At 50.4% G+C, this 15485-nt stretch overlaps 1 protein-coding gene across 18 annotated transcripts in view; it reads left to right on the top strand.

Annotated features, from left to right (window-relative positions):
* The window catches only part of MICAL3 (microtubule associated monooxygenase, calponin and LIM domain containing 3), a 177129-nt gene that overhangs the window by 84199 nt on the left and 77445 nt on the right, over positions 1-15485 (top strand). For 15 of the 18 annotated variants that reach the window (XR_009009746.1, XM_057556881.1, XM_057556879.1 and 12 more), the window contains 10 exons: positions 1250-1507; positions 1849-1964; positions 4572-4698; positions 5582-5678; positions 8022-8169; positions 10164-10360; positions 11691-11803; positions 11893-11955; positions 12399-12572; positions 13920-14003. Coding sequence is in view for 17 of the 18 variants with exons in the window: in XM_057556881.1 (XP_057412864.1) it covers positions 1250-1507; positions 1849-1964; positions 4572-4698; positions 5582-5678; positions 8022-8169; positions 10164-10360; positions 11691-11803; positions 11893-11955; positions 12399-12572; positions 13920-14003 (1377 nt within the window). In the remaining variant the exon portion in view is untranslated. The remainder of the gene's footprint in view (positions 1-1249; positions 1508-1848; positions 1965-4571; positions 4699-5581; positions 5679-8021; positions 8170-10163; positions 10361-11690; positions 11804-11892; positions 11956-12398; positions 12573-13919; positions 14004-15485) is intronic. The other 3 variants (XM_057556890.1, XM_057556891.1, XM_057556893.1) reach the window with 1 other exon arrangement.

Below are 15485 nucleotides of genomic sequence, written 5' to 3'. Positions count from 1 at the left end.
AGGAGACTTTCTTAAGTCTTACTTGGTCTTGTTGGTCTGGATTTGAGAATTACTGTCCCTGTGTGATGAGTGGAGAGAAGAGGCACCAGATGCGGTGATTCAGGCCTGTGCAGTTCCCAGCGCAGACTGGCGGCTGAATTCAGGGTGTCCTTTGTCTTTGCAGGATGATGATGAGTCGGGTGACTTCAGTCTGAGTTATGGTGCTGCTCTGTCTGCAGGCGGTGCTGGGGAGCTGGGAGCTGGGAGCTCGTGGGCCTCGTGTCTGTATCTCAGCCCCGTGGCCCTTTATGCGTGTGAGGAGAACAGGACAGAGCAGTGGGCACAGCCCATTCTGCCAAAAGCATGAGCAAGATATATTTGGCTGGATGCTTTATCAGTGAGAAATAGCCGGTGAACCCACTGGTACGCCTTGGGACTAAGCTAAGACTTGGAGCCCACGGTGGCCACTTACTAAGTGTTGAACAAACAGTTTCCGGGACCAACCTGAGTATTTGTGTTTGGCTTTTACATCTTGTAGTGCCAGCGGAAAGTACCATCAGGGGCACTTGGAAAGCTTAGGTCCCACTTGAGAAGAAAGACTTGGCTCAGTGTGCCAGGAGCCTCCAAAACAGAAAAGGAGTTTCTCGATCCTTTCTGTGGAAAGCCCTTTTTCTCTCATCATTGTTTTTCTTTGTTGGTGGATTACTGTGGGGCCTTTCAGAATCTTGTGTATTGTTTTGAAAACTTCTGTTCCATTTTCAGTGTATTTCTTCCCGGCCCCCAGGACTCCTATTGCCCCCACCTCCTCATCCCTCTGGCACTGAAGCTTTAAGGTTCTTCCTTTGGGTTCGATGAGCTATGCAAGGTTGAGTGTCCCGTGTAGGTCCAGCTGTTGCCCAGAAGACGGTGATTGCTGATAGCAGCCTGAACTATGAATGCTTTTCAGTTTACAGAGCATCATCACATTAAATCATTGTATTTGGTATTCAGAGCAACTCCGTGAGGTGGAGTGGACTAGAATGAAGAAGCAGTGACTTGTTCCAAGTAAATGGAAAAGCGGGGGCTCTGTTTCTAGGCGGCAAAACCTGTGTTCCTTTAGAAACAGCCTCCCCCCTTTTCTTTTGAGTTTGCATAGAAGACTGCTTTTGGAACAGGGAGGGGAAGGCTGCGGAACTAGGTTCCGTCTGGCACGCGTAACATGGCTGTGGCCGGCGGGCTCTTGCGCCCCTGCCTGGGCGTTTCCATCGAGTCTCTTTTCCCTCTGAGACAGGACTACGCCGACACGGAGCTCCTGCTCTCCCGGGAGAATGTGGACCAGGAGGCCCTGCTGAGCTATGCCCGGGAGGCGGCCGACTTCTCCACCCAGCAGCAGCTGCCCTCCCTGGACTTCGCCATCAACCACTACGGGCAGCCCGATGTGGCCATGTTCGACTTCACGTGCATGTACGCCTCCGAGAACGCGGCCCTGGTGCGGGAGCACAGTGGCCACCAGCTGCTGGTGGCCCTGGTAGGGGACAGCCTTCTGGAGGTGAGTGCTGAGCAGCAGGAGGTGGCAGTTCAGGTTGGAGGCCTGGCGAGGGGGCATCGCACTGAGGGGCAGCTCTGGGGTCCCAGCTGGGGAGCAAGTGTCTACTCCGCCACGCGGTCTAGTGTACAGGGGAGGGCCCCAGGCCACGGGGAGCCCAGGCTTGCCACTGTGGGTGGCAGTTCCGCAGGCTTTGTGACTTGCCCGTCTGCAGGTTGTGAAGTAGGGAAGGGAAGGGCAGGGTACAGCTGCTCTTCAACAGCAAACTCTTTCTCTCCTCCTTAGTTTAGTTTCCCTCTTTTAAAAGGTAATTCAGGTTAATTCTTTGTTTTCTGTTTCTGTAGCCTTTTTGGCCAATGGGAACAGGAATAGCCCGGGGCTTTCTAGCTGCTATGGACTCGGCCTGGATGGTGCGCAGTTGGTCTCTGGGAAGGAGCCCCTTGGAAGTCCTGGCAGAGAGGTAACCGGAGGGGCGTCCTTCCGCGGTGACACAGGAGGGTCAGTGGTTTTCTCCTCAGGCAGAGTTCAGGTTTCTCTTTCCTTCTTCATTAATGATGTTTTTATGTTTAGGAGAGGGAAGGCAAGATAGGTATTCATAAAATCATAGAAACCTAAAGATTATATAATCTAAGTGATGTTCTCTTATCTCTTTCAAATCAAATTTGTTACTGATGAGTGGTATCTGAATCTTTGTGTAACATTGAAGGATGCTCTCTGATTCCTTTGTGTCAGCTACATGAACAAATAAATTTCTATTGGCCAAAAGATACATTCGGTTTTTTCCCTAAGATGGCTCTAGTAGCACTTAGTTGTCTTTAACTTCATTCGAAACAATTTTGTTAGATTGTATGTGACAGCTGTCATATCAGCCTGCATTTTAAAAAAGACTTATTGGGACTTCCCTGGTGGCACAGTGGTTAAGAATCCGCCTGCCAATGCAGGGGACATGGGTTCTAGCCCTGGTCCGGGAAGATCCCACATGCCACAGAGCAACTAAGCCCGTGCACCACAGCTACTGAGCCTGCACTGTAGAGCCCTCGAGCCACAACTACTGAGCCCGCGTGCCACAACTACTGAAGCCCGTGCACCTAGAGCCCGTGCTCCACAACAAGAGAAGCCACCACAATGAGAAGCTCACACACTGCAATGAAGAGTAGACCCTGCTCGCCAGAACTAGAGAAAGCCTGCGTGCAGCAACGAAGACCCAGCGCAGCCAAAAATAAATAAGTAAATAAAATAAAATTTAAAAATTAAAAAAAAAGACATCAAAATTGGTGAATTTTTGTGTAGCCATTTTAATATTGAAGATGGAAGAAAAAAAGCAACATTTTCAGCATATTATGCTTTATCATTTCTAGAAAGGTAAAAACACAACTGAAACACAAAAAAAGATTTGTGCAGTGTATGGAGAAGGTGCTGTGACTGATTGAACATGTCAAAGGTGGTTTGCAAACTTTTGTGCTGGAGATTTCTCGCTGGACGATGCTCCACGGTTGGATAGACCAGTTGAAGTTGATAGTGATCAAATCGAGACATTAATTGAGAACAATCAACGTTACACCACGAGGGAGATAGCCAACATACTCAAAGTATCCAAATCAAGCGTTGAAAATCATTTGCACCAGCTTGGTTATGTTAATCGCTTTGATGTTTGGGTTCCACATAAGTTAAGCGAAAAAAACCTTCTTGACCATATTTCCTCATGTGATTCTCTACTTAAACGTAGCAAAAAATTCCGTTTTTAAAACAAGTTGTGACAGGCGATGAGAAGTGGATATTGTCCCATAATGTGGAACGGAAGAGATCGTGGGGCAAGCGAAATGAACCACCACCAACCACACCAAAGGCCAGTCTTCATCCAAAGAAAGTGATGTTGTGTAAATGGTGGGATTGGAAGGGAGTCCTCTATTATGAGCTCCTTCTGGAAAACCCAACGATTAATTCCAGCAAGTACTGCTCCCAGTTAGACCAACTGAAAGTGGCACTCGACAAAAAGCGTCTGGAATTAGTCAACAGAAAACGCATACGCTTCCATCAGGATAACGCAAGACCACGTGTTTCTTTGATGGCCAGGCAAAAACTGTTACAGCTTGGCTGGGAAGTTCTGATTCATCTGCTGTATTCACTAGACATTGCACCTTTGGATTTCCATTTATTTTGGTCTTTACAAAATTCTCTTAATGGAAAAAATTTCAGTTCCCTGGAAGACTGTAAAAGCCACCTGGAACAGTTGTTTGCTCAAAAAGATAAAAAGTTTTGGGAAGATGGAATTATGAAGTTGTCTGAAAAATGGCAGAAGGTAGTGGAACAAAAGGGTAAATACGTTGTTCAATAAAGTTCTTGGTGAAAATGAAAAATGTCTTTAGTTTTTACTTAAAAACCGAAGGCACTTTTTGGCCAACCCAATACATGAAAATAGTGCGTTTAATCATCCTGTCCTTAACTAGAGAGACTTGTACTAGTGAAATCAGTGTGGTAGCAGGGGATGTACTAACATAAGAGAAGAAATTAACAGTGACTTCGAATCCAAAGGGAAACAACAAAGTGCTTGTGAACATTGACTCTCAACGGTCAGATATTGTGAAGCAGATAATTGCAGGTGAGGTGAGGTCTCGGATTTGCTTGCTAATAAAGAACAAGTGCCTTGACCAGAACTAGAGAAAGAGGATTTGCTGGATGAAATTAGTGGTCGATACCATTTTTTAAGTCTGTTACCTGAGGTACTCTGGGTAAATTTGGTGGCAAGTTTTTTTCATCAGTGATTTTCTTAAAAATTAAACATTGGCCTACTTGCTAAAACAGCGCAGCAGTAAAGTAGAGTGAGGCTTGGCTCCCTGCCCACAGCAGTGGACTTGCCCTTCTCCTTGGCCCCTAGCAGTCTGGTGCCTGTGGGATCATTGAGATGGTGGGGATGGGAAGCCAGGGCTGATGGGGGGTTGGAGGCAACCCGTCAAGGAGGAGGACTTGTCCCACCCTGGACTGTCAGAAAATAGAAATATTATCAAAGGAGAGGGAGGAGCTTCTGGTGCCGTCATTGCTCTGAGCGCACTGCTGTTCGTCGTTGCAGGGAAAGCATTTATAGGTTGCTGCCTCAGACCACCCCCGAGAATGTGAGCAAGAACTTCAGCCAGTACAGCATAGACCCCGTCACCAGATACCCCAACATGAACGTCAGCTTCCTCCGGCCAAGCCAGGTGAGCGCCCCTGGCCCATCATCCGTGTCCCGGCCCCGGTCAGGACCAGTCAGACGCCGTGAATACCGGCGCACCCAGCGTCCCTTCACAATCCAAGCAGACGTCTTCCTCAGTTGGCTGAGGGAGGCATCTGCCGTCAGCAGGCTGGCCAGCTGGGGCAGCGGGTTTTCTGATGACCGGAGGGCTCTGTCCCATCTCCTGGTTCCCGTGGACGGGGCAGGAGCTCAGCCCTCGTCCTCTAGTCAGGACGTGCAGCAAGCACCTGCGTCACTGCCACCGGTCACCGTGACCCGGGGGCCGCCACTCACCTTCCCTGAACTTGTTTCCCCATCTGTACCATGGAGGTCACCATCCCTGCTGCTCCCAGGATCGTTGTGCAGGCAGACAGCACGGGTCGCTTGAGACAACTTGGAAAGATAAGGCCCTCTGCAAGTAAAAGATACTGCCGGCCAACTCAGAATGTCTAAAGCCTTGTTACTACACTGAGAGTGACATTTTACAAAGCATAATAATCCCAGGGAGCCCAACAATGCTGAGAAAGCAGCCCATTCAACGCATTTGCCTGTGTTCTAGAGTAATTTTTTGTTCACTTTACATCCAGGCCTCTGTGTTTGTGGGGGAAACCCGCTGTCACTGGGCGGCAGTAATGGCCCAGCAGAGACTGTGCGAGGGCCCTCCGTGGCTGTCTCTGAGCACAGGTTCTTACAGTTCACGTGCATTTGTGTGTACGTGACCCACCGTATCCCAGAAAGGATTAAGGTTGGCGTTACACCTTCTGGCTACACTTTCCCCAGCCTTCCACTTCAGTCAGTGTGACCTCAGTAGGGAATTTGTTACTTGGTATGTGATTTTCCTTCTTTACGACTTGTAAACGTCCTGCCAGGTGCGCCATCTGTATGATACTGGAGAAACAAAAGATATTCATCTGGAGATGGAGAACCTCGTGAATTCCCGAACTACCCCAAAACTGGCCCGCAATGGTGAGTCCTGGTGATGGCCTTTCCGCCGTCGAGAGCGTTCTGTGTGATCGGCTGAGCTCTTGGTGTGCACAGTACCGGCTCTCACGTACATGGTTCTCACCGGAGGTGGTTTGCCCCCAGGGGACGTTTGGTCGTGTCTGGAGACATTTTTGGGTGTCAGGACTGGGGGTGTTGCTACTGCTCTGCCCCCGGTGGTACACAAGTCAGCCCCACGGCGAAGGATCAACTGCCTAAAGCAGCAGTGCTGTCGAGGCTGGGAAACCTGGTCTAAGGCGTCACGAGGGTGTAAAGAGAAATCGGATACGGCGCTGTTGAGAGGGCGGGGGGCGGGGGCGGACTTGGGAGCACACACGCAGACCAAGGTTTTGAGGGAAGGCTTTACAGAAGAAGCAGTGGCCTCTTAGCTGAGGACCACGACGGCTGCAGGACACAGTGATGGAGGCGGAGCCTGTGCGGTGCAGGCCCCTGAAGAGTTCTTTAAAAGGAGAGTGACCGGCCAGCTGCAGGTGAGCTGGGACAGAGAAGGGCAACAGGGCAGAGCAGGTAGTTTAGAAGTGCGCCAGTGGTCAGGCTGGCCGGTCCGGTGTTGATGCCGCGGATGAGAAGGGAGACCACGTCCGGTCCAGCTGTGCCCGTCCGTGAAGCATGTGGCTTGACAGCTACGTAGCGTCTCTGAACTTGGGTTTCTGTGTGTGCAAAGTGGGGGTAACCATGCCCACCTCACGCTGGCTGCGAGGACTCGGGGGCGTGTTGGGGTGTTCGCTGCAGCACCTGGCGTGCAGCGGGGCGTCAGAAGTGGCTGCCGAGAGCATTGAGGAGCCAGAAGCACTGGCAGAGTCTGAACAAGGACTCGGGGCTGAGGAGATTTGAGCTCTGTCACGGGCGTTTTGAATTTGACGTGCTGTTGGGATGTCAAGGCAGATGTGACCACCAGCAGGCAGCTGGAAACATTTTCATCTTCCTCCACTGGGGTGTCATCTCCTTGAAAGCAGAGAGTGTGTCTTTTATTTATTTATTTATTTATGGCCGCACCACACGGCTTGCGGGATCTTAGTTCCCCGACCACAGATTGAACTTGGGCTCTTGGCAGTGAGAGCACGGAGTCCTAACCACTGGACCGCCAGGGAAGTGCCCAGAGAGTGTGTCTTTGTTCACTGTTATTCTAGAGCCTGGAATATTGAAGTCGTCCAGTACGTATTGGATCAGTGGATACACAGACTTGGGAGACATCTGAATAAAGTGAATTTCTGAAGCCAGGAGACTTATGAGGATGACACCAGCAGTAGTTCTCTGTGTCATTTCAGGATACATTTTCCCTGAAAGACTGAAGTGAAACGGGATTTTTAGATATGCAGTTTTAATTTTGTTATGTTCACCAATTTGTTATGTACAAATGGCTTAGTATAAGGTTAAGTGTTTTCAGCTGCTTAAGGTAAGGAACAGACTTTCTTGGACACAAATAGGAGTTCACAGATTCTTCTAAATGTTCTATATCAGAGCTCTTCTGATGTGATCATGAAAAACGGTTTTTTATAAAGGCTCTTCGTGTTTTAGAAGACACATCAGTGACTGGAAAACGTCCCAGTATGTGTGTCTATGTGTTGAGTTTTTCAAGACGTGACCACTTGTCATACTGAGTGCCAAGCCTGGCCTGATCTGGCATCCTTGGCCTTGCCTGTGTGGTCCTGCAAAGTTTCTTCACTTGGCAGATTGCTCGGTACCTTGGAAAGTGAGAGAGCAAGTGTTTAACGTGCTGCTAGGTGGAATGGAACGTTTCTTCTCGGGTGCTCCCAATGTTACTTTGAAGGGAAGGCGTTTCCTCCGCCACCTGCCAGACAACTCTCCAGGGAAATCTTAGAGCCATCACGTGTGAGGGTGACAGCTCAGCAGGTGGCACCCTTCCCTCTACGTCCCTGTCCCTGGCTGGGACCCTGGGCTTCAGCGTGAGAGGATCCACAGCACCCACTTGTGATCTCTCATTCTCTTGGGGCATGGATGTTGACCTCAGAGTCTGGATAAATCGGTAGTTTCTCGTCTACCATAAATTCCATGGGAATTCCCTGGCAGTCCAGTGGTTAGGACTCTGCAGTTTCATTGCTGTGGGCCCGGGTTTGATCCCTGGTCGGGGAACTAAGATTCCACAAGCTGCGCTGCACAGCCAAAAAAAAAAATTAAATTAAATTAAATTCCACTCTTATGATACCAGTTAAATAACTTCTTACTTTTGAAAACCAGTGACGACTATTTTGTCCTTGCCTTCAGTATTTTTTCAGCCTGGTTATGTGGATTCTCTATCAAAGCTACCAAGTGACCACACTTCCAGTAATAACGTTGTTGTTTTAGAGTCTGTGGCTCGTTCCAGCAAACTGCTGGGCTGGTGCCAGCGGCAGACAGATGGCTACGCTGGGGTGAACGTGGCGGACCTCACCATGTCGTGGAAGAGCGGCCTGGCCCTGTGCGCCGTCATCCACAGATACCGCCCTGACCTCATGTGAGTCCAGACTCTGCTTCATCTGTATTCCCACAGGACTTGCGAGTGCCCTGCTTCCAAGCGGCCAGACTCTGTACCTTTTCCTAGAACGAGATGTAGATAGAAGGCACTTCTTCTGGAAGTCAGTCACTAATTTTGATTTATCGTTATATTTAAAGCTGTGTCTGTTAGGCATTATGTAGCTCAACCCAGGAATGATTCGCTGTTTGTAAAGTCTCAGCACTCAAAAGGTGGAAAACTGGTTATAACACCCCCCGGACCTGTTAACATCACACGACGAAGGAAAACTCTGTTTCTTGGCCCCAGGCTGAGCTCTGCGTGCGGCCAACTCTCTGTCCAGTGCTGCTGGTCACGAGGAAAGCCTGGCCGGAGTGTGGGCTGAAGGCACGTGTGTCACTACCAGCAGAGCACTTCCTCCATTCACCGGGGCTTGTCGGCATTGTCTCTGGTCTCTTGCACTTTTTGCATGCGTGCTCTGTTAGGCCTGTAACACTCAGGTGGCCTTTCGCACCTGTGTGGTGACATCTCCTCTTTCGGTCATTCTGTACTCACCTAAATGCAGACTAGTATGACAGGATGACCCAGGCCAGCTGTGGTGACCGGTGCACCCAGATCTCCCCGTAGGCATTCGTTACCATGGAAGCCAAGCAAGAAGATTCAGAAACGAGCAGAGCACATGGCATTATTTTGGCTGCCTGTCCTTTCATCATTAGGTCCACTTATGGGCCCATTTTTGTGTATTTGTTTTGTTCTAATGATTACTTAAGGAATCCTGACAGACCTGGCTCTTTTTTATGTTAGTAAAAGAAAAGAGCCTCACCTAGTGCTTAGGAGTGGGGGTGCTGGCGTGCTTGATAAGCGGAAGTGACCTCTGTGCCCCTGTCCCTTAGCTCATGCCGAGACTGGTGAAAATTAAGTTGAAGTAGGGCTTATTGACCCCTCCGGGGGGCAGGGGGCAGCCTGAGAACGACGGCGGTGGATGACCCAGAAGTGCTCAGGAGAAGGGCCAGGCAAGTCAGCCCTAGTCCAGAGGGAGGGCAGGACAGAAGGGGGAGGGCAGGACAGAGTCCCTGAAGGGAGCCTGGCGCGGAGGGGACACACTCCTGTGGGAATGGGCCGAAGGCTGCCGGGGGCCCGGGCGTTTCCCCCTGACGGCGCACAGAGCCGTGAGCAGCTGATGTGGCACCGTTGAGGCTGCCGTGACGTCACTCAGGACGAGGCCCCCATAGTTTAGTAGGCTTAATGTACAGAGTAAAGGAGTTTAAAAAGTGAAAAACGGTTGCAGAGTCAGCAGGTTAACACAAAATAAGGCCTGCGCAGTTAATCTGAAATCACCTGAAGAAGGATGCTGTCAGTCTTTACTTGGTTGAATAGCAAGAAGCCTGAAACCCAGTGGGAAATGTTTGTTAATCTAAATACTTAGGAAAACTCAGGAAATTTAGCAGTGGAGAAATCTTTTGAGGAAAGTTTTGGAATTTCCCTTTGAATTAGAGGGGAAGGCTGAGTAAGATTCACCAGAGCTGATTTAGTACATCAACAGCTTGTCAGCTCCAAAGGACACAGGGGGTGATGGTTCCAAGCCTTTAGACACAGCCTGATCCAAATAGGACCTTTATTGTTATTGAGCATAAGTTTAATACATGCAGACCACACGCGGGGCACAGGAGAAACATAACAAAAACAATTCCTTTTCTTGAGCTTACATTTTAGTAAGAACTTTATGTTACTGATAAAATGTTATGTTTTCCAACTTTTCCCCTCTTTTCTCTTATGGGTAGATTGTTAATCCTTTCTTCTCCCTAAGGATGATTTGTATTTCGTTTTTAAAAGGAGGGAGACAGAAGTGAGACAGGTTTGCTCTTTGATTTCAGTGAGGCCTGCGCCTTGGATTTTAGCTGAAAGACCAAGAAATAATGATGACTCTGTGATACCGTGTTTTCTGGTCTGGGGACAAGCAGCCCATCTTGACACGTTTTCCTCGTCCTGTTTCTCAGAGATTTTGATTCTTTGGATGAGCAAAATGTGGAGAAGAATAACCAGCTGGCCTTTGATATTGCTGAGAAGGAGCTGGGCATTTCTCCCATCATGACAGGCAGAGAGATGGCCTCGGTGGGGGAGCCGGACAAGCTGTCCATGGTGATGTACCTGACCCAGTTCTACGAGATGTTCAGGGACTCGCTCCCCTCCCGAGGTAAGGGCCCCCCAGAGGTGCTGCCGTGCGGCTCCCCTACCTCTCCTTCCCCCGTGCCCCTTCTTCCAGCAGACCCGCTTCTCTGTGCTGTTGTCAGCCCCTTGTTCTGACCCAGGTCTTGCTCAGCAGACCTGCAGTTGTGGAGGCCATGAGCATTCCCGTCTAGAGCCTTGTCCTTGACTCCACCACCCTCGTTCCCTTTCTCTCAGAACCAGACTTTTTGAAAAGGTGCTTTTGCTGTGGCCTGGACTTCGTCACTGCCTAATCTTGTGACACTTTGCAACCCAGCCAAAACTGTTGTCCGTGGTCGTGAAGAATCACCAGATGCATATTCTTCCCTCCTCTCTCACCTCTCGGGCACCCGGGTGTTCTGCGTTGTTCAGCACTTGGAATGACGTCCTTTCTCTTGAAATTCTCTCTTCCTCTTGGCTTCTGTGATCCCGGACTATACTTGCTTCGTTCTCTTTCTTCTGTAACTGTTCCTTCTCTGGCTTCTCTTTCTTCTCCTACCTTTTAGTGTTTCCAGAAATCTTCCCTTGACCCTCAGGCTATCAGAAAACAGACTGAGTCAGCGTCATGATACTTACAAGTGTTGACCATGGTACCTGACCTGGTTTACATCCGATTTCCTCCACCTAAAGTCACTAAACTTCCCTGTGCCTCAGTTTCCCCATCTGTAAAGTGGGGATAACATGTACATGGCTAGATTGTAATACACTAAGAAGAGTGTTTGGCGAATGGAAGCACTTAAACAAATGTTAGCAATGAATTATTAGTTTCAATTATTATTTCAACACTACTATTGTTACGAATAAAACATTGGAACCCACAGAGTTTAGGTACCATTCTCCAGTGCTTCTAGCCCATGTACTTGTAGACATCTGTAGACATCTGTGGCTTTCTCTCATTAGAGATGCAGTTCTTACAACAGACATGCACAACTCTGACATCAACAAGCACACCCTGAACCCATGACCCAAGTCCTGTCTCCTCTCCCCGACGCCCCTCCCTTTCTCTCCCGACCTGAACTTTTCATCTTGAAGTGAGGCTTCGGCACTCTGTTGTAACCAGCAAGCACAGGCAGATTGCAGCGTCTGAAAAGCGAAAGTGGAGGTTTTTGTGACTGAAGTGGATTGGGGCAAGCGTTGGTTTTGTTTGTATGGATGGAGAAGAGAAGGCCCAGCGTCCAGGGCTCCGTGTGCATTTTCTCTGTGGAGTCCCTGCCGGGTTCAGAGCGCACGAACCCGCGGAGCTTCCTGAGGTTCTGAGAGCCTCCTGCGAGGAGGCGCCCTCAGGGCTGTCCTTGGACACTGCTGGTTTCTGCCCACAGACGCCTTGGACCTGAATGCTGAGGAGAGGGCCGTCCTGGTAGCCAGCACTAAATCCCCCATCTCCTTCCTGAGCAAGCTGGGGCAGACCATTTCTCGGAAGCGCTCTCCCAAGGTCAGTGGAAGGGTTCTTCCTCCAGCTGCCGAACTAACGACACAGTGCAGTGGCTAGAGGAGTGCGGTTTCCCTCTGCTCTTGGTGCAGGACAAAAAGGAAAAGGACTTGGACGGTGCTGGGAAGAGGAGAAAGACCAGCCAGTCGGAAGAGGTGAGAAATAGCTGGAATTTGCCAGAATATTGTACTGAATTGCCCTCCTTGGCTGAAACGCTTAATTCCCAAATCGGTATTGCTAGATCTTTTCAGTTCACTCTTTGTGAGAATTGTTGTGCACAGATGCTTTCTGTGGCCTTTTGCCTTTGTTTAGTTTTTTGGAGAGCATCCAGGGAACACACACATGTGCTCTGGGCCTTCCTGTCTCTTTGGAATCCCATATGTGGCGAAGGGCAGCAGCTTTCCTGGGATGTGACCACACCAGCAAGAGCCCGAGTACCTCTTCATACTGCCCCTGCGCCCGAGGCCATCTTGCGATTAGAACCTTGAGGAGAGCCACTGAGCTCGACCTAAAGCAGGGACCAGCCGCTGTGCCAGGCCCTGGGGTGTGGGCAGGGGCTCTCCAACCGAGGCCGGCTCTCGATACCCCTGTTCACCAGGAGGACGCGCCCCGGGGCTACAGAGGAGGAAGGCCTACGCTGGTGAGCACACTGAGCGACCGGAGGGTGGACGTGGCCCTTGGCAACCAGAACAAGGTGAAGTACATGGCGACCCAGCTGCTGGCCAAGTTTGAGGAGAACGCACCCGCGCAGGCCACGGGCGTGAGGAGACAGGTAAGCCCGGCTCACACCTCGCCCGCCCGGACCTGGGCTGGCCACAGAGGAAGGGGGGTTAGTGAGTGAGACGGGGAACTTCCCGGTCCTTAGGGCTCAGGGCTCGAGACTGGCGTCTGCGTGGGGCAGGGACGAGGGTTCCTGTCCTCACCAGCCAGGCCCACCCGAGGATCTTTAAAACGGGGTGTCCAGATCTGTGTACGTAGGTGTGTTTTCACGTACATGCATATATAAGTAATATAAGAGGTACCTGCTTACTGAGGAAAATGCTGGAAAGTGTAATTAAGGCCCCTATAATTCTGTTAATATTTTGCCATGTTTCTTTCTGGTCTTTTTTTATGGTTGAGGTCATTCTTAACGTACACTTTCCTGTTCTGCTTTCTTCATGTAACTTTGGGCATATTTCCATGTTCCAAACTCTTTATAAGCCTGTTCCAAAGTGTGTGCTCCATGCTTTTCTTAACTCTTCCTCTGGTGCTGGATGTTTAGTTGGTTCTCATCTTTGATGAATGGCACAGAGGTAGACACTCTTATGTGTTGCACATGGTTTTCCTACACTGTCCTTGAACTAGGTCACTAGTGTGAGCGCTGTAAAGGTTCTCCGTGGACTGTCCTCACTCCCGAGTCCTGCTGAGGGCTGGACTGCCATGTCTGTTAGGTCTCGTCTCTCCTCTTGCTTGTCTAAAAGTCACTAAGGCTTCTCAAGAGGAGGTACAGGCATTGTGAGATCCACACTGAACGTTTCTTCCAAAACTCCTGGTGCGGGGAGCGCCTCTTCATCTTGGCCACGTGCGCCAGCCCTTGTTCCTGTGGACCAGGGGCCAGGCCGACCACCATCACTAACTTCTCACGTCTAGTGCTTGGTTAGATCCTCACGCTCCAGGCATTCGTGCCAAGGTCCACAGAGAACGTGCAGGCTTGACTGTGAACGTGTGAGGCGGCCGGGCGGCTGTAGCAGCCCAGGTTCCGTCCTCCTCAGCAAGGCTGGGGTGCTCTCCACTGGAGGAAGTGTTCCCGCACTCATTTTGAGTGGAAAGATTCATTTTCCAAGCCAGAATTAGTAGTTTAGGCTCAGAGCATTGAGCTTGGGAAAAGGATAATCAGGATTACAGCTTCTGTTTGCCTTTTCTTTTGCATTTGGCTTCGCCCGAGTTGGGGGGTGGGTAGAGGATTTTCCTTTGTAAGTGTAACTTCCTAGAACTAATTCCGTGCACCCTCCTTCAGTTCATAGATGCGTGTCTATCCTCCGTGAGAACCATTTTTGTGTCTGCTACCTTAATGTTTTTTTGTTTTTGTTTTTGTCTCTGTGTCCTGTCCCCTACCCAATACTTGGCCTGTGTGTCACAGCCGACACAAGAGCGTGGGCTCAGCCAGCCGTCCTGCTGCCTGCCTGAGCAGGGTCGCCCTGCTCCTGTCCCCCAGTGGAAACAGGTAAAGGAACTGCCCAGGGACCAGAATGGGTGCTGGGCCTTCCCACCTGCTCCTCCTCCGAGCCAGCCGGGTGGGGCCTGCACCGTAGAAGCCTAGGTCACGGGGGGTAGGGATCTCTGTGCGCATTTGAGTGGCGACTCTGGGGGAAAGTTCAACAGACAGTACTGATAGTATTGCATGACTTGTTTAACTCCTTGGGATTTGGGAAACCAGTGAAAAGGGTGGGCTGTTAAATTAGTGTTGAAACTAGCTGAAGCTATGTGGTACCTGTGTTCAGGTACTTAGCCTTTGGGGTTTTGCTGTTATAACCTTTGTCCCAAATTGACCTTTGGCTGGAATGCGTCCGCGTGACCCCTGGAGGACAATCCCGAGTTTCTAGAGCTTGGGGCTCGGGGCAGTGGTCTTGTGTTAAACAGGAAAATGTTATCCAAGAAATAGTCTCAAACTGGTTTTTTCCTTGTTTCAGATCATGGACAGAGATGATCATGGGCGTTTTGTCCACATTTAAAATACTGTTTTTGGAAATTTTCACTAAAGTTTCTGCAGGATCTCCTGTAAAGCTGCTTCTCCTACATAGTATAGAGTGGGGCGGAAAGAAAGAGGGGCTGGCGCCTGGCGGGTAACAGGAAACCCGCCAGAGCGATGGGCCTCTGCTCTGTTCCCCCCACGTCACAGCCGTGAGTGCGACCTGGGTTTGCTGTCTCGTGGTTTGGAATCACTGAGGACTGGGGTTCTGAGCAGTCAGAGGGGCTGACCCTGATTCCCTCCTGTGCTGGGAGGTGCTGGGGAGTGGTGAGTTAGATTTCAGCTGAATTACACTCAGGGCAGAATGTTTCTTTCTAACTTTTCTTCTGATAATATGCATGTTAAGGCAGGGCCTGTGAGGCTGAGGTGGAAGCTTGGGAGCAGCGTCCAGTCACCATGAAGCCAAGCTGCCTCTCTCCCCATGCTTGGGGAGGGGAGGTCTTCTGAGAAAAACTCATTAGAAATTCCCTTCGGTTTTCCGTACTTACCCTTTGCCTCGGGTAGACCTTTGAAGTCTAGGTGGAAGGTGTGATTTGAAGGTTAGTCTTGAATTGAGTATCACTAAAGGCGAAGGTGAACTCTGCGCTGCATTCCCCGGTTCTTACACTAGTCACGGAGGCGGCCTGAGACAGGGAGGCACAGTCGGTGGGTGAAGAGGTGACTCTGAGTGGCACGTCCTGGAGTGGCTCTGGGCGGGCATCCCAGGAAGCCCGGGTCAGGGACCCGAGGGGCTGGCTCGGCCACCGCTGCTGCCTCCGTCCTGCGGAAGACGGGCTCGGCTCCTGCTGGGTGCTGGCTGCAGGGGTGCCCAGAGCCCTGCTTCTCCTGTTGCTGCAGCGGCTGGGAGCCTCCAGCCTGTGCGGGTGCTGCCTGAACGCACCCAGGTGATTTGTGATCACGGTCGGTGGAGTTGAGTATGTACCGCCAGGCTCTCCAGGCCGAACAGACCCTTAAAGT

Source organism: Balaenoptera acutorostrata, chromosome 11 (genome assembly GCF_949987535.1).
Source record: "Balaenoptera acutorostrata chromosome 11, mBalAcu1.1, whole genome shotgun sequence".
Lineage (NCBI taxonomy): Eukaryota > Metazoa > Chordata > Mammalia > Artiodactyla > Balaenopteridae > Balaenoptera > Balaenoptera acutorostrata.
Note: the sequence above shows the minus strand (reverse complement) of the source record. Positions and strands in the feature narration are given on the sequence as shown.